The sequence below is a fragment of the Falco rusticolus genome, chromosome 3 (genome assembly GCF_015220075.1).
Source record: "Falco rusticolus isolate bFalRus1 chromosome 3, bFalRus1.pri, whole genome shotgun sequence".
NCBI lineage: Eukaryota > Metazoa > Chordata > Aves > Falconiformes > Falconidae > Falco > Falco rusticolus.
In genome coordinates this window covers 18,417,297-18,439,374 of record NC_051189.1, presented here as the reverse complement: position 1 = coordinate 18,439,374, position 22,078 = coordinate 18,417,297, and the positions used below count along the sequence as shown (strand labels likewise).

Here is a 22,078-nt window from a genome sequence, read left to right as displayed (position 1 = left end):
CCCTATAGGTATTGGAGGTGACCTTAGGTGTCCTCCAGCCAAAGCCATCCCTTCTCCAGCCTAACCATCCCCAGCTCTCTCAGCCCTTCTGCTCCAGCCCAAACCATCACACTGGCCCTGTGCTGAACTTGCCCAGTTTAGCAATGACTGCCTTGTACTGGGGAACTCAAAACAGGGCACAGTATCCAGACATAGGCTAACAAGTACTGAGTGCTGAGAAGCAGTCTCCTAAGTGATTGTCCTGTGACAAGCCTGTCATGGTCTGAGAGACATGAGACGTCGCTTTGCACCCCTGCTCATGCCATCCCTGTGCCAGTGGCTGCTGCCCGTAACCTTCAGCGACAGAATACAAATACACTCACTTCAGCTGTGTCAGGGCAAAGTGGGCTTGAAAAATATCATGAACAAGGAGCAGCAGAAGGCCACGCACATGTTCTCCTCTGCTTCCTCAGCTATGGAGGGTCCATAGCTCCAGTGGACGGGAGGGCTGGAAACTATCAGCTCTCATCTGAAGTACTTTGGCCATAAACTTCAAAGTGCTTCCCAGAAGGATGTTGGATTGCTATTCCTCTTTTACAAACCAGGAAGCTGAGGAAAAAAGGAAGTGTTTGGACTGAAATCATCTAGCAGCTGTTGGCAGAGGCAGGCAGAGACTCTGAGTGTCGTCCAAATATTGGGCTGCCATTTTCAACCCAGGGATCAGTCCCTGGGTCCTCCAGGCACGCACTCTCCAGGTGCTCCGCTGCACCATGGCACATTCCTACTTGGAAATCAGGTTGGTGACATGATAAAAATGACCTTCAAACCATGCAGACTGATGGCTTCAAAGCAGAAGTGCTCATCAGAAATACCATGAATTAGTCATAATCTTATCAAAAATATTTTATTTATGAAAGTAACAATTATACTATACAACCTATATTGGAAGTACATTGAATAATTGCTAGAATAAATACAGGCAATTAATTCAATCTTTTTATAGAATGAGAGGATTTATTTGACATTTGAATGTTAACCCAAGCTTTAACTTACATCATAAATAGTTAAAAGGCATAGTCAAGTTTTTTTTTCATTTTTACTGTTTCTTTTGCTGTTTTTAATACTGTTCTATTTTGTAATCAACATGAATCAACTCTCCAATCATTAACATAATATTAGTATAACTTTCAAGCAATCATGTACCTCAAGATAATCAGACAAATAAGGTAGTGTGTGTGCAGTTCATTCTACAGCAGAGTCTATTAATGTCTGCATAAAAAAGAGAAGCTGAAAATGCTTCTAAGTTCTTTAAGCATCATATGCTGATTTCTGCTTTACCACAGTGCTTTTAATACCAGAATCTAAAAAGGGCATGTATCTGTATGCAGCTGGCTTTCTGTTGCTCTTTATAAAGTATATTAGGGCTCAATGCCACATTCCTTTGGCTGGTGAAGGACTGCAGAATTTAGTCCTGAATATTATTTCTCAAAACCATGGTCCAAAGTAAATGTCCAAGACTGATTGTTAGGCACCAAAGAAGTGACTGATTTGCTAAGGCTTGATGTTTTCTGATAAAAAATTGGCTTCTTTTCTGGTAGATATGCTTTAGTCAAACACATATTACTGAGCTCAGTACTGGGGTCTGTATTACACTGGATGTCAGAGAAGCTGATATCTGTATTTTCTGTAAACTGTATGAAGGGCACTGCAGAAGCTTTACAGTAAGACACCCTACATTTTGAAGTGTTGACAAGTTTTCCTTCTATCTATTTTTCTTTTTTAAACTCAGAAATCTGAACTATCTTCTCGGTACTAGCAGATTATGAACAATTATGACCATCAGTGAAGTCAATAGTAGTTTTTGGTGTCCAATATTTCTCCAGATCAGACATTTTTGACTCCTCATGTCCCATATAAAACCAGTGGGAGTTTTCCTATGGCAATGTCTATTCCAATGGCAGGGAGGCCTGTCTTGCCTTGTGGCTATTGTGCATGCCAGAGATATTATGCTCTCAGCAGAGAAGAAAATTTCCCTTTTACAATGTTATCCAAAACAAAACCCCAAATTGCACATTATCTACCCCTTTGGCCTTGTTTACGCACAAATATGCTTGTATTCAAAAACTGACAATGTTGGGCCTTTCCTAATAAATGTCTTCAAAGAGCACATTTAAATGCTTTTTCACAGAAATAACCATTCATCAATTGCAAAAATGCAGAAAGACTTTTAATTCTTTCTGTTGTGAACAATATGAATTCAGCACAAATTTGGGAGGAGAAAGTATGATTTTTTTCCCCCAAATGTATTAAAAAAGGCTAAAGAACAAAATGTTGGGGAGGCAGCTTTTTTTGGCAGATAGTAAAATATGAAATATGTAATTTAAAAAAAAAGTTGGCTTAAAAATACACACACACAAATAATACAATAATATAAAAATACAGCTCAGCCAATGGCCTCTTAAAATTTACCTTTGGCATTACATTTGGCAGCCTAACACAAAAGACCCTTCCTATAAACAGAACTATAAAAAAAGAGAAGTTCATAAATTAGGTTGCAAGGGGTTGTAAGATCCTTTTCTTGAGTCTCCAGACTCCTTTCCTTCCTGTCCACACACATAAGCATGACCAGTGAGGTATATAGAATGTAACACTGTCAGGCGTATGCACAATAAAAAAGTGCATAAACATAGAATTTCTCCCATTTTCTTGCGAACAGGTCGAAACTGTGTGGTTTGGTCTTCCCCCCCTTGGGAAAAAAAAAAATTGTTATTGTTTTTTTTTTCTTACTTTGGCAGGATGAAAATGAACCCAGAGGAATATCAATGTCCTATTCCCAGCAGCAATGATCCATTTCCCTTGGCAACATTCGTCTGATGCCACAGATACTACAAGGTCGTTGGGTTGCTTTACAACTCTCTGGGTAACTTCCCATGGAAACATCATACGTCTAGCACCATGTCATAGTGTGGCTCTTTCTTCCGCCTGCCACATTTGGTGATAAGAACCAAGTACAAAGTCAAAAGCATTACCCAGTAACATGCATAGAGTATTGTGCCGATGATGAGAACTGTCTGTTTTGACTCAGAAAATGGCTTTTTTGATTCCTTGTAGATAGTGAAAATCACGCCACCTAGGAGGATTGTAAACCAAATGGAGACTGGAATGAGTCCTATAAAATTAACTACAATGGTTTTTCTTCCTGACGTGCCCCACCCGGCTTTGTTTATCGTGGCAATTGCAAACATCTTTGCTGGCAGTAAACTTGACATGTACAACACCGAGTAGAGCGACATGAAAACCATGACAATGTTGCCCCTAAGGAAGCTGGCAAAGGAAGACTTTATCAGGCCCACTAACTGAACTGTCAACAAGAAGAGGAGGATGTTCCAGATTTTTCCCCTGTAGAAGAGCTGAATGACTGTGGCGATAAGGAAGAAAGGAAAGAATCCAGTGATTACAGCTTCATAGGTCATCCACAAATGGTGCTTGTGGAACCACATTGCATTATAAAGCCACTCTCTAAAGTACGATTTACTCCAGCGGGTCTGCTGATTCAGCCACCTGAGATACTCTACCGGTGTTTCGGTAAGGCACTTGGATCGAGCTGTGTATTTTGTTGCATAGCCCAGACTTAGCACTCTGTTAGTTAGATGCCTGTCATCTCCAAAGCTGCACTGGGAGCCCATAAATTCTTGGTTGTACCAATCTTCCACAAATTCATGGAGTAAAGAGTTTCTGTACATTCCCAGAGGTCCGCTGATGCACTGTACACAGCCGAAATAAGACTGACAGGCTCTTTCTATGTTAAATGCCATCCAGTATCTCACGCTGCTCAGAAAGGAGATCCAGGAATCGTATTTGTTCAAAATCTGCAAAATTAAAAAAGTTTCCATTTTAGATGAGCTCTTGAGACAGAAAATATGCACATTGCATCAATAATTTGCAGAGACTAGAGTACCATTAGCCGAAACACAGGGGGAACCTCACTCCTGTGTCCAACTCATGGCAAATCCAGGAGTTTACTGTACAGTCCAGGACATTGACAGGAGGGGCGAGATGAAGCCTTCAAAAGCCTGTTCCAGCAAAATGTTCTCTTCTTCCCTGCAACCTTTCCTGTTATCCACCAAGAAACTTCTTTTCTGGATCATTCTTCCCTTCACCCCCAGTTAAGGACCTGCTCTGCCCCCCACACACACCTCCAGGGCTCACATGACTTCTTCCAGTCCCGCTAAAGCTATGTTGGAGCATGAGAAAGGCTGAGTACATGGTCTTTGGCCTATACTTTTGGTATCATAAGGCTGGCCATAGATTTTTGGCCCTGGACTATGTCCCCACATCTGACGTTAGACCCTCTGAGGAACAACCTGTTCTGATCTGTCTCTGCAGTACCAGCCCTGTTATGAATGGAATGTTGTGATACTCCAGTAGAGTCTTGCCTTGGCCTGCATAAAGGTCTCAGTCTCTCCCTTCTCTATGCCCCAAAGCTCACCTGAAGCTCAGTCCTACACTTAAAATACAACATAGACATAGTCTAGGAGTCTGCACACTCAATGGAGGTATGAGCATGTGCAGATGCCCGAGTCCATGCCATCACATCCAGGTTCTAAGCACACACCTTGTGCTGGGGAATGTGGCAAGGAAATGTGTAGCAGGGTGGCTGTGCCAGGTCTGCACCTGTATCTTCTCAGTGTGAGGATTGCCAGGGCAATCTGTGGCCTTTACAATTAGAAAGCATTTTCCTGCAACTAGAAAAAAACAGTCTTTTGCTCTGATGGCCCTAATTCCTGTCAGGTTTGAAGGCCAAGGGCCAACTTGGTTTCTGCTTCAGTTTAATTCCAAAACATTTCAGAAGCAGCAGGGCTCAGGGGTAAGCTTAAGCCTGGCTCAAATGTGTTTAGGTATGCTGGAAAGTGAATCGGGGGAAAAAAAAGTCCCAGAGCTTTCATTCCTCCCAGAGGACACATGTCCTTCCCACATCTCTCTGCAGATGCTTATGAACCTTCACTGCCATAGCTGAACCCATACTGTCCCCCTCCAGTTGTACTCACACATGCCCGGCATCTCACATGTGTAGGGTGAGCGTGACGCCTGGTTCATGGTCAGTTCAGAGCCACAGAGACATTCAGGCTTCTGTGGGAATCTTAATTTCTGCAGTTAAGAGCCACATGCCTGAGATACTTCTGACTACTGGGGTGTTCATCAGTAAGTGATTGCCCATATAGATGGCCCTTTCGCCTCTGTCTCACATAAAAGATCAAGTGAGTACAGAGGACCAATCCTAAGGTGAACTGAAATTTTCATATGCATTTTTTCTTTATAAATTGTAGCAGAAGCACTTGTGTCAAAAGGAACGCACAGGCTTCCACTGTAGCTGTCAGCCAAACTTGGCGATGCTGGAAATCCTGACAGAAGAGGACCTGGGCTGACTTGGGGGCTTTCTGTTGTTATGCCTGACAGAGAAGCAGAGGAAACCCAACAATACACAGAGTGCATAGGTGTGCTGCATTTCAAAAAGGTTTTTATTCCTAAAAATCTCGTCTGCCAGTAGGAACAAAATTAAAGTGCTTGGGGTGCTAGACTTGACTTTGAGAGACCTGTTCTCAATTCCCTTCTTCCCTATAGCTTTTCTTTGGTACCCTGACAAGCAGTTATACCCAGAGCCTCAAAGATGCCACAACAGTCCTGACAATGCCACTTTTCAGGTATATGGGGAAAAATAATATTTGCTTGCTTTCTATAGGTGTTAAAATCATACAGTGTTCACATCCAAGAATAAGTTTCTGTTCAACACACAGGAAGGTTAAGGTATCACAAATGCCTCAATCGTGGTATCACAGTATATGCAACACTGTTCCAGGCAGGGAAATCTGGTGCAGTGCAAAAACCCTCTGTTAATCTGAAAATTGTCGCACTCACCTGCACATCACCTCCAACTCCTCCAACCATTGGATCTTCTTCTAAAACCTTTACCATCTCCACTGATGAGGCTGGATCAAGCATTGTATCTGAATCACAGACCTACAAGTAAGACAAAAGAAGAACAAAAATGGATTAAGGAGTACACTAGAGGAGAAAATAAAGATCATGCAAGTGACTGTGGTGATTCTAAACGCATGTTCTCCTAAATGCGATTAAACCTCACTTTGGAGTCTGCATTGATACTTCTGTTAAAGGCCATTTGTGTCAGGCAGCAAGCAGTGGTGCTGAATGAAACTGTGCTTTTCAGAGCTGTGCACACAAACAAACCTCTCTTCTGTGTCAGTGCTATTAGTTTTACTGGCACACTGGGCTGGCTTCTTCAAGTAAGATATGCTCTCAGAGCTGGGGCACTAGAGAGCAGGACAATGTTTGTGGGTGCGTGGCAGATTCCTGCTGAGCCCTGACATAGGGTTTCCCTGTGTCGGCTGCATGGTTGGAGCACCCTGGTCAAATGTTTCCCACTGCCATATGAGGGAAGGAGCGAGGAGTTAAATTCCAGATACTGATTATAAAACAGGAAAAGTCAGCTAAGAGTCTGGGAAGAAACCTAATAGTTATTTCACTCACAGAAGGCTTTAGCAATTCATGTGAGATATGTATTTTGGATTCCAGAACAAACACATTTTTACTTTTAGATGCATGGTGTGTTATTAGTAGTGCAGGGATTTGACATTTGATATATAGAAATTATTTGCTATTTTCCTCTGGCATCCTTAGATAAAATATGTAAGGCCAGAAAGAGTGAGTCCTGAAGTGCAGCACTCCATGAGACTGGGGCAGAAATAGATGACACACACAAGGCGTTTCAGCCACACAGACACTCCTAGTCAACTAAACGCTGTGTACATTAGGAATTGGCTTTCCCCTGGAGAGTAGGAGGAGGGATTAGACAGGCTGTCCAGTCTGAGACAGCTGGCCTTGCCATCGTTTGCTGGGAGGAGAATGACGTGGGCTGCAGCCTGTTTAAAACAAGCGGGTGTCTCCTTGTTGCAGCTGCTGCTGCTGAAAGTGCTGTCCCCATTGTGTATAAACTCATTTTGCAAATGCCCAGAAGCTAGAGCAGAGGAGGCTGTCCTAGAAACACCCTTCTGGCTGACTGAATCCTGCCCTACAAAGTCTCATACTGCTTCCAGTTCATTCCCATGTCGCATTCCTCTGATTTCAGATGGGGAAGGTAGGGGCAAAAGTCAGTAGCTCTGCATGAACAACATATTAAGTCAGATTCTGGTGAGACTTCGTATTGCATATCCTAATTTTGGTGTCCTTCCATCCATCCTTTCAATTCAGCCAAAGCTCCTTCACTCCAGGGGAGTGGAAACCTTCATGTCTGGTCTGTGAAAGGGGAGGAGAGCATTTCAGGGCTCTGCTGCAGACCAGACTCGAGCAGGGAGGTTACCCAGGATAGCTGGGCTGCATAGCTTGGGATGCAGCTGAGAGTCTGCCAATATGCTCCCTCCCATGCTCATTCAGAGGGGGGCGAGAGGAGAAAGGTGATGAAAGCTCTTATATTTCTGTCAGAAGAAAAGCTACAAGCATCTCCAGTTCCCACTAACTTAATGCATCCAGCTCCTTTCCTCAAAGGACTTATCCCAAGGAGCATCCTTGGAACCTGGCCAAGGTGGACCTCCAGCTTAAGTGGAAAGCTATCACCGGCAACAGCATTCGGTGATAGAAAGGGAGCAAAACAATTCTGCTGACAAGGGGACAGGATGCGTATGTTTTTATCTGGGGCTTCCTGGACAGACCTGTTGCTGAGTGTTTTGCAAAGGGAATCTATAGTTTGCTGAGTACCCAGGGCTCAGGCAGTGATACTCATCCTGTTTCTTGTGATCATGAGTGGTGGGTTGGGATCAGTTCCTTCCCCAGCCCCTCTGCTTTCCCTCCAGTGCCTGTCACTTCTGTGGCTGAGTGGCCCCCACCCCATCAGATGCATTTATCTATAGCAGAAAGAACGGCCCATAAGCAACAATCACTATTGTGACATGAGAAATCCTGAAAACACTGGATTTATTTACAAATTACCAGCACGTGTCCTGGGCATGCCAGCACAGTGGACATGTCTGGGTTTCTGGGGCAAACAAGCCAGCATTTTCCATCTGGATGAGGTTTTTGCAGGTGAAAAGAGGACATGGCCAGAGAAAGGCAGTCACTTAGGGACCCAAATAAAACACACTGAGGTCTGCCCAGCTGGGGTGGCCTAGCACAGCCCAAAAGTCAATTTGCTGTCTTTCAACAGAAGGGCTGAATGACCTAGAAATTACTGTCTTGGTTCACAGGGTTGCATGAAAGGGATGCAACCTTAAGCGAGCTGTTCAGCTACTCATTATAACCAGTGGCAGTTTATCCAAGCTGCTCTGAGAAGTTCAGGCTGCACTGGACTGTCCACACAGGTACCTCCACCAAGCCAAGTTGAATTGCACCCTGGCCGCCCTGACCATCTCTGCACATACGATACCTGCCAGTTTAACCAGATTGCTTGCACCCTCCAAACCTCTTCCAGGATGGATATAAGCCCTCACAGCAGTTTCAAGTGTTTAATGAGATGCCATCAATGAACAACAGCCTGATATCTGCTTTGGTCTGAATGCTTATGATCGCCTGTCCACAACCCCGAGGTGTCTTTAAAAAACATAAGGCCTACAGTTTCAAGGGTGGGCAATGGTGCTGACTGGTGGGCAATGTTGCTGACTGGTCCACTTTTTTAAGTGCTTGATCATCTATGTATGTTGTTCAGCCCGTAAAATATCAGGCCTGTTTAAAGTAATTTACTCTGGGTAGCCCCAAAGAACCGTTTCAGATATCTCAACCTTCAATCATTTGTAAAACAGAGCTGCATTTTAGCTGCATTGCATCACGACTTTGTAGTAGCCAGGGTCACCAAGGTGCTGCATTTCTAATATAGACGTGACCAGAGATGTGACTCTGGCATCAATCATTACTGCAGCCTTTGGTGGCTGCTTGCAGCAGCATTACAGACCCTGACACATCCCTTAGGACTTCTGAGCCAGGTCAGGAGTGTTAATTGACTGAAAGACCAGAAACCTCTCTTCCATTTTCTCAGTTTATGCTATGACTGTTGAAATAGAAACACTTTTTCCAGGTTCCCTGAACAAATGCAAGAGCTGGACTGAGGGAGGAAACTTGCAATGAATCTGTTTCCTTCTCTCTCTGCAATCTGATCCTTCTGTGTGAAGTGATTATAAAACCATGCTAATAAAGAAAACCAGCATTTTTATCCCATCGTAGTCCCTCACAGCACAGAATCAAAGTGCGGACAATGAAGAGCTTAAGCCCATTGTTTTCAGATAATAAATCAGTTTCAGTTTTGGAAGTGGTAGGGGATGGGGTTTAAATCTTTGACTTACTCTCCCAGCTCCAGTAACAGGGTGGTTCCTGGCACTCCTCAGTTTCTGCCACTCCCGTATGTGGAAGACTCGCAGCTCTCAGCCCAGCTACTGGCAGCCTCTCTGTGTCCCTTGGACTCTGTGCCCATGGATGCTGGGCTGTGAGGAGCATGCATGCACACAGACGCACAAAGGCTGGGCACGGACCTCAGAAACACACATGGCTCAGCCATGCAGCTGCCCTGAGAGCAGACAGCATCTCACGGGGAGCTGCTGCTCCACCGGAGGAGACCATTGGATGCTCTGAGAGAGAAGGTGGGAAGGGCAGAGGGTGCTTAATTAGGAATGTCATCTCGTGTTCAGTGGTATCAGTCAAGCCTTGCTGGCCTTGATCGACAAGGAAGGATCCTCAGTGTCCAGCCAGAGACTCTGGTCCCACCCACCTTCCTCCATGCACAACCTCTTCCCCTTCCCGTGGTCGGCAGGGCTGTTTGCAGGAGAGAGGAGTACTTCCATGTGTACGGCAAAAACATAGGAAATCTTTCACAGGCTCCAAGGCAGCTGGAAAGAAATGTGTCTCTGCTGCTTTGGAAACAGGGAAAGAGGACCCAGCCTAATTCATTCTTAAGTGAATAGTGTCATAAGGGCTTTAAAGGCCAAGTCGCGGTGAGTGAGGTAATGCAGCTGTAAGTGATGAAGGAAAAGCTCCTTCAGGCTTTAGCTGAAGAAACCTCTTTTTCAAGGCTGCACATTGACCCTTTTATTGGATACTCCACGTGGCCTTTGAAGGCTTTAAAATATCGCTGTCTTTTTTACAGACTACACCACTGCTCCGAGATATTCCCTAGTGCCAGCAAATACCTATCTGTCTGCTTGCATACGGGGCTGCTAACAACCTCACAAAATCAAACCTTACCTGAGACCTTGACCTACAGGAGCAGAGATGGGGTCTTCAGGAGGCCACTGGCTTTGTCTGGAGCAAAACCATTTGGATGAAGGGGCAGTACTGAAGTCTGGGGAAGGATTTCAGTTTTCTCCAGTAGCTGGTGCACAGATTTAACATATTCACAGATAGACTGACCATTTTAAAAGGTAGCAAAATACACTTTTAACGGTCAAGCTGTTTCCAAACAGACTGAAAGGAGCACTGTGTTCATCAGGGACTAGGATGGCCTCTAACATGCTGTACAAAATATACAAAAGCTGCTTTCTTTCAAAGTGTGTTTGAATTGGCACTGACCTAGCGCTCTAATACCTACCTGTACATAATCCACGCTTCTCCCCAGTGCTTTGAATGCTGTGTACATTACTTCTCTTTTTCCACCCCATTTCTGCATGATGCAAACACTTTTGTTGGACAGGACCAGCTGAGATACATGTTGCATGCTCTCTCTGTGGGACTCCTCCGTCTCACCCGGACCTTTGTCGTGGAAGTTATTATTCCAGATATAAGTGGCAGATTTGTCCCTACCCATGATTTCAGTAAAAATGTCCATCATGTAAACGTCATCTTCCGAGTTCCCATCAATGACCATAACAACTTTAATTCCAGGGTAGGTCAATCGTTTCACAGAAAGTAAACATTTTCTTAAGTAGTCAGGATCCTCTTGATAGGCAGCAATACAAAGGGCAACTGTTTTGTTCAGCTTGATTGGAGTCTCTAGTGACCGCTTCATTTTCCTGTGCTCTAGAAAGGCAAACAGGCTTTGGATGATGAGATGTGATGCCAGGATAGCACCATAGAGTCCAAAGGAGAAGTAGTAGTTGTCTGTTTGGATGAACTGGTAGCCCACAATGTAAGCAGCGGTGATTCCCAGCAGGAGGGACACCCCAAAGAGTGTGGTTCCAAGTATTCTCAGGATACATATAAACCTCTCACAATACATCTGCAAAGAAGTATGGAAACCATTAGCAGATCCACCACTTGCTGATGTAAGAACTCGTAAGGGGTGCACATGGCTACAACACAGAGCTCAGCACGAACAGATTACACCCTGTGCTTCTGGCTGTATCATGGGCTTACTGCACCACCTTGCTCAACCTAAGATCCCTTTGCAGTGCTTTCTCCATGTAGGGTAAGATTCAAACACACTTAATGTACCAGGGGTGTTTTCTACTATTTGTAATGTCCTCACAGAAGGTGCTGTCTATGTCAGGATCAGATTTTGGCATCCTGGGCTTGCTGAATGAGACACTCTGTCATATTACCCTGCGGGCGTTGGGGAAGGGGCTTTTGGGCCACCACTCGCTTCATATGGTGATGGGTGAGTGAAACAGCTGAATGTCTGGGCAGCCTCTCCTCATCCCCCATCCATGTCATGACTGCATCCCACCCTGAATCACTTCTGTCGCTTCAATTATGTTTGCAAAAATATTAGAAAGACATTCTTAAAGCAGATGTCTGAATGTATTTATAATGTTTTAAACAGATGTCTGACTATATTTATAATTTATATTTATATAGTCAGACATCTGCTTTAAAAGGTCTTCTCAATACCATTGCAAAAATGTATTATTCATACATTTGTGTACACAGATATATATGGACGTGTGAGCATGTGTGTATAGGGCTAAAGCCTGACTGAGATTAAGTCTGTGGCAAAAGTACGTATTAATTTAACAGAGCCAAGACTCCACCCTGGACTCAGAAATTCATTAGAACATCAGCTGATTCTGAGCATTCCTGCATATTTAGGTTACCTGGCCGTAAAATCGTCCAACCTAAGCTCTGGGTATGCAGGAGCTGGCTGGCATGGAGGTTGCTCTGGTATTCTTCAGACAAATGATCTAAGCAGGCAGACAGGCAGAATATATTGCTACCTAACTGCTTTTTGTTGACAGTCACATCAACCGTTTGATGCATCAGCTTTCTCAGAATTACAGGAAAGTTAATGGCAACGTTTTATGCCAACAGATGCATTTGACGTTAAAAACATAAACCAGGTAATGTCTGTTTAAGGCTAACCCACCAAGTGTGTTGCAAGTCAATGAATCTGAAACTCCTGCTTGGATGTTTTGCTGAATTAGGGCCTCTCAGGGTAATGGACTTAATATTTGTGTTTTCTAACTATTATTCATATTTTTCCTGCTGCTATCATCTTGCTCATCTGCTGCTGATGTTTATTTCACCATCTGTTGGCCAAAGCTGAAGTTGGAACAGCACTTTCTTACATCATATATATCTTTAACTCTTTCTTGAAAAAATGCTACCAAGTTGCAGCAGCATAGCTGTCATCAATTATATTTCTGTCCGAAAAGTTACAGACTTGGAAAAAAAAAAAAAAAGTCAACACAGAATCACTTACAAAATAAAAATAAACCAGGCGAGCATAAAGTCTGAGGTTACAAAGACTATGCTTTTTTCCACTGGCTATTTAGCGTCTTAAATTTCAAGACAGGAGGAAGCCTCTTGAATGTATATTTGGAGACACTGTTAAAGAAATCAGACCCTATCTCTAGGACGTCCTTGAATACTTACGGCTGGGCTCCGACAGGTGCTCTAATCACCCCCAGCAAAAGGGACTGTCCCCTCTCTGGCCTGTCTGAAAGCCTCTCACAATGGAAGTCATAAAGGAGCTGAATAAAAGATACCTTATGCTTACCACTGCTATAGGCGAATTAAAACTCAGTGCCCAAAATAGACTCGCTTTAGAAAACAGATTAAGTAATGGATCCCCTCTAGATTACCTTGAAGTCAAATAGCCTGTGTGTTTATTAATCCTTTAAGGACGCTGAAGGTCACAATCATCAAGGTAAATGTTTGATTAATGGTGCAGTTGTACTCTGCTTTCCCATTTGGGGTCCGCTACTTCTCTTCTCTTGCCAGAAATAGAAAATTCCTATTAGTGACTAGGGGCTAAAGTCTGCTTACATTAAGAATTATATGGCTGACATAAACGGATCACTTGTATGAGTAGAGCTCACAGGATTTAGATTAAGATCTGGAGCATTTACACTTGACTGACTATGTTCTACACCAGGCTTCTTTTATATTAATTTGCTATTGCTTTTCCTAAGAAGTGTTTTTTGCACAAAAAGGAAAAAAAAAAAGAAATTAATTCTCTGATCTTGTCATTACAGCACAGCTTCCCTCCCTCGCAAAAAAAAAAAACCAAAAAAAAACCCCAAAACCAAAACAACCAACAAAAAACAACCCAGTCTTTTAAGATCAAGAAATGGATTTCTGGTCTTAATAAAACAGCATTTTTTTTCCCTATCCTTTCACTGTCAACCTTGGGAAAATAAACTGTGTTTTGATCTAAATTCCTGGCTTTCATCAAAGAAACTTTCTCCTTTGTATGTGCAATTGAGGTTTTTATGTATAGTCTTTTAACTGACTGAATCTCAGGGAAAGTCTGGAAAATGTTGCTCAATATTCTCAAGCTTTAGCATGTGAGCTATTGATAACTTGCCCAGCAGAACTGATCTTTATCGACTTGAACGTGCCCAAAAAATGGCAAAGAAGCCAAAAACTCTCCACCCTTCTCCAATAATTGAGCCAAGAAGTTAAAAGGAAATTATGTTTGTACAAGTCTGGGGCGAAAAATGAACTGCTGAGTCAAATACCAGCACCAAGGGTAGGGAATAGCTGCACAGGAGATGGTAAGGTCAGACAGCGCTGGTATGAGTATCTAGCCTGGCCTAACAGAGTGAAATGTAAAAGGACATCCTTCATAAGGCATCAGTTGAAATCTATTCCTGAAGATTCCTGAACTTCTCACACAAAGCTAAAATCAAGTATTACCGGAGAACCAGCATACAGTACTGTGTTTTAACAGTTGCAAGCCTAAAATAATGCCATGCTGAGCCAAGAGGTATCAATTGCTCAGTGAAGGACAAACAGCCACCCTGACTTTCAAAGCCACGATTATTTTTCAGTCATTTCATTGGTAATCTAAGCACTAGCAATATTCTTTCAGCAAAATGTAATTGCTTATATTCAAAGTTGTCATCACTACAACCCTATTCAACAGGTGACTAACGGGTGGAGGGTACCATACACACATTGTATGACCAGCGTAGCTTAGTTTCTTTAGGTCTCAGCCTAATGGATCTTCAGTTCCTTGAGCGATTTAACCCAGTAAGTTTCTCCTGAGGAATATGCATTGCAGCACTTAAAAAAGAAAAAAACACTACCTAGGCTAGGGACGAGGTGCTCAACACGTGGAAGACATGCAGCCAGTACATATTCCTGGATCAACAAAGGTAGTTGCAGGTACAAATGGAACTGCTGCTACATGGGAATAGGTGTGGAAGTGAGGAGAAAAACACAGCTCCTCACCTGGTGAGAAGCTGAGTCTGTGGGTTACCTCACTGTGTCTGGAGTCAAATCTGAATCTTACACATTCTGGGAAGGTTCTTAACCAGTTCTGTAAAGCAGCAGGAGGAGGATAGTACCTACAATGTTTTGTTTTGTTTTTTGTTTTCTTTTGTTTTAAGAGTGAGTGCTCTTTAACACTGAAAGAAGTCAGATGGTCCATTGCTTTGCATCAGCCCTGAAGGACATTTCCAGAGGGCAATAAGATTGCACTGGCCGTGTCAGACTCTTTTGGAGGTGCCTCCATCCCCCATGTACTGCCCAGCAAGCCTCAGACAGGACTGTTAATTCTACTCTGCAGCTTGGGCAAACTAAATCCTTTGTGGGCACCTTCACCTAACCCTACAACGCTGCACCCAGCACAAGCTTTACACAGCCTCCAGCAAAAGGTCTGTAAGCCCAAAATGAGTGTATGTAGAGAGGCTCCAAAGTCTGCTGCTGAGCAATTTCCAGCTGTTTATTTCCATGGATGAAGCTGGTCAGGGCTAACCAGCCCACCTAGTAGAAATGAAATAGGAAAACCATATGCTAAATCCTAACACTATGTAGGCTGTTGCTGATTCAGTGACACATTTTGACTCACCAAGCAGTCATGTGTCTTGTAGCGAGTGTGCAGGAGGAGGCAATGTGTGCCTTTCTTTGGAGGCTCCTATGGAAAAACATGGATGGGAAATGAACCCTTCCATGTTCTTGACATCAGAGTTCACCTACTGAACTCTGGCATTATGTCTCTTTTGTCATCCTGATAAAGCCACAAAAAGAGGATTGTTATTGGGTTTTTTTGGTCACACCTATGATGAAGAACTTACTCTACACTGCTATTAACTGTTGGCATAACTATAAGTTGTAGTCTTCTAACATTATTTTCCTTAAAAATTTCAGGTTAACAAAGAGTTGACTGATACCTACACTGTACATATAATGACTGGGGTATTAACTCTTAACACTAGAGATCACACTCCTTTCTCAGACTGAATAATAGCAAAATATGCTTGAGTTCTTTCTATTCTGAAAAATATGTAGGTACATAGATCTAACTTTTAGAAGATCTAGACACTTGACTGAAATTCAGCAGGTTCTTCTGTCCTGCTTTTGACTGGGTTTTTACTTAGCAAAGAACACTGCTGACTTCCATGGTAAAGTACAACCTTTTCCTTCCTTCAAATCCATACAGCACAGTCCATCCATAGGCTTACTAATCAGCTTTCATGCATCCCTGAGAATAAAAAGATCTGGAGATAGTTTATCCCTTTGCAAAGTCAGGAGGCAAAGAGAAAAAAAGCTGAATTTGTTACTAATACATCAAGAGAGTAGTAAACAGAATAGGGGTAAATACGTAACCAGAAAACCTATGTGCATTGGTGTCTGAACACATCAATGTTGTCTGCAGTCTGTTCACTTATTCTGCAACAGCCACTGTGTGTGTAGGTGCTATGAGGACTAAGGAAGCAATCAGGTGGTCCCCAGCATTTGCTGATACAGAACATGGAACCAGTAACTGACGGGAGGTCAAACTGAAGTTAGGTTTGCTTGTCACACATGGGATGCAGCTCACTGCATCATCTGTTTCAGAAGTCATCTCTCATGTACGACACTCAAAACATATTGCCACGTAGTTCTTCTGGTTAGCTTTTCCCCAGAAGATGAAAAAGCAAGAGGGGGAGACACAGGAAGTTCATACATAAAGCTTAATGATTTGGAAGGTTGTTTGAAAGAATTAGCACTTATTAATTCCAAACATCTGAAAACATTTTTAAAAAACCTTACACTGCAAAAGTCAGTATTTTTCCAGGAGACAACAGAAAGAGTTCGGTCACAAGTGTGCTTATTTTATCCTTGTATTGGTTCTGGCTGAGATGGAGTTAATTTTCCCCATAGCAGCCCTCCTAGTGCTATTTGCTTTGTATTTGTAGCTAGGAAGGTGCTGAGAACACACCGCTGTTTGGGCTACTGCTGAGCAGTGCTTTCACAGTATCAAGGCTGTCCCTTCAACATCCCCCCCTCACCAGCAGGCTGGGGGTGGACAAGAGCTTGGGAGGGGACACAGCCAGGAGAGCTGACCCAGAGTGACCAAAGGGATAGTCCATACGCTATGGCGTATGGCATGTGCTCAGCAATAAAAGCTAAGAGAAAGGTGAGGGGGCAGGAGGCATTTGTTATTACAATGTGTGTCTTCCAGAGCAACTGCAACACATACCGAAGCCCTGCTTCCCAGGCAGTGGCTGGACATCACCTGCTGATGGGAAGTAGAGAATAAAACTTCTGTTTTTCTTTGCTTCTGCACACGGCCTTTGCTTTTGCTTTATTAAACTGCCTTTATCTTGACTTATTAGTTTTTTTCCCATCTTATTTTCTCCCTCCTGTCCTCCTAAGGAGGGGAGTGATAGAGCGGCTTGGTGGGCACCTGGCATCCAGCCAAGGTCAACTCACCACAGTCCCCTTCACCTTTAAAGGTTCAAAAGAGCTGTGCCTCTCCCCGAACATTGAGGGCTATCGCCACATCAGCAAGTAGTCTAATACTACAGGAACAGATCTGCAGAGAGGAACACCTGGTGCTGAGGGCCCAACTCCACCCTCCATACATATTTTACTCTGAACTAGGTTTAGTCAGATGCCATGGGTTGACAACCCATTAGGATCTGAAAAGTGTGTTCCAGGGGTACATCTTGCGACTAGTTATATTCAAGAGGAATCCAGCTTGTGTGCCCAGTGATCACTTTGTGATACAAAGCCAAACAATTTCGTTGGAAGGGGAGTGTTTGTAGCATTGGTTTCGAGGGCACACTCCTGACTCAAAATAAATTGGTAATACAAACCAACCTCACATATGAGATCTGCACATCAGACTTGTCTGCAAATCTGTCGCAACCAGAAGTGCTGAGCACCGAAAACCTTTGAAAATGACTCATTTTTACGTGCCTGTAGAGAAGCTGAATTCTTGAATGTCTACTAGTCATGGTCCTCCGAACCTTAGTGCTGAGGCCTTGGATTCAGCAAAGCATGTAAGTATGTCATTAAAGATAAGAGTGCTCTTAAGTATTTTGCTGAAAAGGGAAGTCAGTGGATAATTTATCTTGCAGTTCTGTAGTGCATGTGTAAAATAAAAAAATCTTCCCCTGCAAAGCTGCTGTTTCTGGGGTACTCATGATAAAAATGTACACATACATCTGACAGATTTATTATAGAGATGAATCTCCTTTATGAAGATTGTCAGATGGGTCATTACCTAACCACTGCATTTCTTACATTAGGGAATCTAAGTGGCCCAGGACCCAGACAATTCGGATTTTTCTTCCTAGTGTTGCCATACACCTGCTGGGTGACCTTAGGTAAGTGAATTCACCTCTCTCTGTCTCAGCTTCCTCACCTGTAAAATGGGAATCATAACCAAGCAAGAGGTTCTTGGAGGTCTACAAAATCCTTCCTAAGGCTGCGGTTACCCCTGTTTGTAATGTTACTCTTTCTGGTGTAGTATGGAACTAGAGAACTGGTGGGTCCCATATAACTATTTTTCCTAAAAAAAATACCCAAACAAAACCCAACACACCACCTCCCATTTTCCTTGCCTACATTTACCTGAAGGTACAGTCAGTAGGGGTTTGTCTGTAATGAACGTGCAACTGTCACTCAGCAGGATGCCTGAGATCAGTGAGGCTGGCAACATAAAAGTTGACACACGTGGGCGTAAGCGCATGCAGCTACCCAGGGCTGTTTTGTATACAACCAAAGGAAGAGTACCATCTTTTACAAGCCTTGGAAATCCCACTCCTTACTTGTGAGAACAGCATTGGCTTCAACAGAGCAGCTGCTTCAATGCCATGAGCGTGTTTGAGTGCATGCGTGAGTGTGCATGCACATGGGCTGACACATACCGTATGTGGCCTTATACACAAGCACTCTGTACATATACACAAACAGTAAATAAGGGTTACAATTTTTCAACCAATATTTAGATTCATTATTAGCCTTATTTTGTTGGGAAAATAAATCATTCATCTTTGAAGTACAAATGATTCCAGGTACACATTAATTACAAGCATAAAATAGCTGTCCAGACTCCCTCTTCTATTTTACAGCCTGCAGAGAGGAAACTGGAAAGTTATGTTACATCTGTACATCTTTACTACAGCAGAGTTACCATATCTGGTGCTTTTGGTTATTTATCACTTCCAGATTTTGTCATGCCATTGATCTTCTGGAAAGGGCTCACATAAGACTAAAATTAACTTTGGGGTTAGATTGAAAATAAAGAACAGGATTAGTAATGATGGCAAACTGTATCTGCATGCACAGGCTTTGATCAGCAAATCAAGAATATCCCGTCTGCTCAATGTATGTTTCCCACTAAACTGCCCAAATTAGGTCTCTTACAGGTTTGAGTAACCAACGTGGAATGAATTCTACAGCTGGTGGTTGGATTTGTCCTTAATGTAGACAGTGATACACTAGTTGTTAAATTCATTGAAAAAAAGAAAAAAAAAACACCAAAAAACCCCATCAACAAACCGAACCAAATCAAACAACCAAACCCAAAAGCCCCAGATAAAAGCTTTAAGAAATAAATCAGAAAATCACGAAGTAAACCGTATTTGCACTCAGATATTTTGCATTGCGGTTAAAAAAAAATTTGGTTTAGAAATGTTTCCTAGTTGCTAGTTATGGAGTCCATGGACGCTTTTGGCACAAAACTGACTGCCCCATGCCATAATCCAGCAAATAAATATTTATTTGGTGTTCATAGCTTATTATCTTGTAATTTGTTTATAAAGCACAGGCCGTATCTTGTTTGACTTAGCCAGGTCCCACTACACTGGATGGAGAAGTAATTTGCTGCTTTATGCACTAAACCTGAATATTCACAAAATGAAGCAAATTTGCTTCCCCAGCATAAATATGAAAGGCCAAGTCCATTGCTAGCATGGGAAACTCCACTGAAACCAGCAGAGCTGCTCTTCCTACTGACCTTTTCCCAGGCTTTTTTGTGCTTACATGTAGGGTAAGAAAGATTTTAAGAGCATGAAATAAAATAAAATCCTGGCTTTATTGAGACCAGTGACAAAACTGCTCTCACCCGGGTGGGGGCTGGATTTTGAGCAGTTTTCAAGGGAAGCGACCACGTCTCATCACCCTGGAATGAAATGACCTGCCCGACCCCAAGGGAGCCCCCGGGACCCCCCCGCCCCCCGCAGCGTGTGCGGGAGTGAAACCGTGCGTGTGCCCGCGGGGGAGCGCCCGTGGCGGGGGGAGCACCCGGGGAGGGGGGGGGGGTAGTACCCGTGGGGAAGGGGGGGTGGGGAGCGCCCTTTGGGGTGGGGCGGGGCGGGGGTAGCGCCCGTGGGGAAGGGGAGAGCGGCAGCCTCGGGGCGCGGAGTGACGGGGCCCCGAGGCGGGGGCGGGCAGCGCCCACCGTGCGCTGGGAGCGGCTCTCGAAGGAAATCCCCCCCACGTTAGGGTCCTCGCCGCCCCTCCGCGCCGGCACCGCTACGGACCCAGGCAGGGCTCCTGGAGCTGGGTCTGGGCCGCGCCCCAGGCGGAGCTGAGTCCCGAGCAGATGCAGCGGCAGGGCCTGCGGCACCCACCCCCCACCCACGGAGGGGTGCAGCTGGGGGGGGAGACCCCCGGGCGGCGCCCGGCAGAGCGGCACGGCACGGCACGGCACGGCACGGCGCCCCGGCCCCGGCCCCGGCCCCGCTCCGCGCTGCTCCGCGCTCCGCCCGCCGGGGCTGCTCCTCCTGGGGAACCCCGGCCCGGCGCCGCAGCCAATGGGGGCGGTGCCGGTGACGTCACAGCGGCTGGGCGGGGCGCCGGGGGATCCCCCGCGCTGCCACGTCACGGGAGGGCGGGACGCGCTCCGCCCGGCGGCGTCTGTGCGCGGGGCTCGGCTGCGCGGCGCTGCCCTCGCCCCCCCGGCGTGACCCTCCTTCGGCCGGACCTCGCGGGTCCCGCCGGGGCTGCCCGCCGGGGAGGGGCCGCGCTCGGGCTCGGGCGGGCAATCGCTGAGGGCTGGCGGGCAGCCCGCCCCGCCGCGCCCGCCCCTCCCCCGGGAAACCGCCCGCCCCGCTCAGCGCGGCGGCAGGGCCGCTCGGGCGCGTTTGGTTTGGCCCCGCCGAGGCGGGACTCCAGCCCTTCTCCTCCTCCTCCTCCCCGTCCTCCTCCTCCTCCCGCCCGCCGCCTCCTCGCCGGCCTCCCCGCAGCCCCGTCCCGCCCTCCGCGCCTGTCACGTCCCCGCTCCCGGCCCTGGATGCAGAGGGCGGCCGGGGTGCAGCCAGCCCGCGCTGGGAGCAGGTCTCGGCGGAGCGGCTGCCTAACCTGTTGCTCGGTTTTAGTGTGATTTTAGGTTAGGTTTGCTGTTGGTTTTGGTTGTGGTGGGTTTGTTTGGGGTTTTTTTTTTGGTTTTGTTATTTGGTTGTCTTTTTTTTTTTTTCCTTCCAAATCTTAAAGCTCAGCGATATCTTAAACGGATTACACGGAGGAGGGGTTGAAGCTGAAAACCTCATTCATCCTCACGAAGGTCCTATTCATTGCCGAAATAGGTGTAGCATAGAGCCGGTAAGATCCTCCCCCAGCCCCGCTCGTATCTGGGGAATCGGTCCCAGCTTTCCTCCCTCGAGCAATGGCCATGGGAGGAGAGGGTCTTCTGCTCTGGAGGTGACAGAAGCGGAATCGTAAATCACCTACCTTGTTTGTTCTTCTGTCCTTTGGTCATAAAGGGGCTCCAGCCAGCTGTGTGGTCTCACGTACCGTTGCTCCCGCTGAACAGTTTCCAAGTTTGAGGTAAAAGATCAAATCGCACTTTTCAGGGACTTGTTGAGACACTCAGAAATAAAAAATAATTAAAAATGAAAATAATAAAAAAAATTGTTTAAGGCTATTCAGTCCTACTCATTTTCTCCCACGTGTTTGCACAATTATCGTGTATTTGTCTTTCTCTGCTTCAGTTTCTAGCTCAAAGATGTGGGATTTTTTTTCTTCCAAATAATAATATTAATAATAAAAAAAGTTAGAATTAATAAATTAGGAATTAGTTTCTTGTTGTCGAAGCTGAAGATCTTGTTTCAAACCCGGCTAGCCAGGAGCCTGGTGAAGTTGCAAGGCAGCGTCTGAAAGTTTGAGAGATGTACAGCATCAGATAAAGTCTCTTTGGTGATGCCTTGCTGGCCGAGTAACTGTTTCAATGAGGTTTCTCAGCAGCAGCAGCAGCAGCAAACGGGTAATATTTTCCAGACGTCTTTTTCTTTCCTGCTGCTGCTTTTCTGCCTCCTCCACGTTATGGGGTCTTTTAACAAGTGAGACTTGAGTTGTTTTAATAGGCGGAGGATGGCAAGAAGGAGGGGAGGGAACTCCTGTAAGGAGGGAAGAAAAAAAAAAAAAAGAAACCAACCCTGCCCATTGAAATGATCTCAGCCAAGGACCAGTTCAGAGGCAGGGATTCAATTAGCTAAGTTGCAAGTTTTGCAGA

The 22,078-nt window shown here is 44.9% G+C and overlaps 1 protein-coding gene across 1 annotated transcript; it reads right to left on the bottom strand.

Annotated features, from left to right (window-relative positions):
• Positions 1 to 873: 873 nt before the first annotated feature.
• HAS2 (hyaluronan synthase 2) lies at positions 874 to 21,861 on the bottom strand. The gene is made up of 4 exons (XM_037382236.1): positions 21,298 to 21,861; positions 10,562 to 11,188; positions 5,896 to 5,997; positions 874 to 3,848 (listed from the first exon to the last, which is right to left on the bottom strand). Exons 2-4 carry the CDS (start codon positions 11,186 to 11,188, stop codon positions 2,919 to 2,921), a joined length of 1,659 nt encoding a protein of 552 aa, XP_037238133.1. The 5' UTR covers positions 21,298 to 21,861; the 3' UTR covers positions 874 to 2,918.
• Between the last annotated feature and the right edge of the window lie 217 nt (positions 21,862 to 22,078).

What these genes read in the sequence shown, in the direction of transcription:
- HAS2 (XM_037382236.1), bottom strand. Translation starts at nt 11,188, where the DNA reads ATGTATTGTGAGAGGTTTATATGTATCCTGAGAATACTTGGAACCACA. An exon ending in GAAGCGTGGATTATGTACAG is followed by an intron (nt 5,998 to 10,561) that starts GTAGGTATTAGA and finishes TCTTACTTGTAG; the next exon opens with GTCTGTGATTCAGATACAAT. An exon ending in GAGTTGGAGGTGATGTGCAG is followed by an intron (nt 3,849 to 5,895) that starts GTGAGTGCGACA and finishes TTAATTTTGCAG; the next exon opens with ATTTTGAACAAATACGATTC.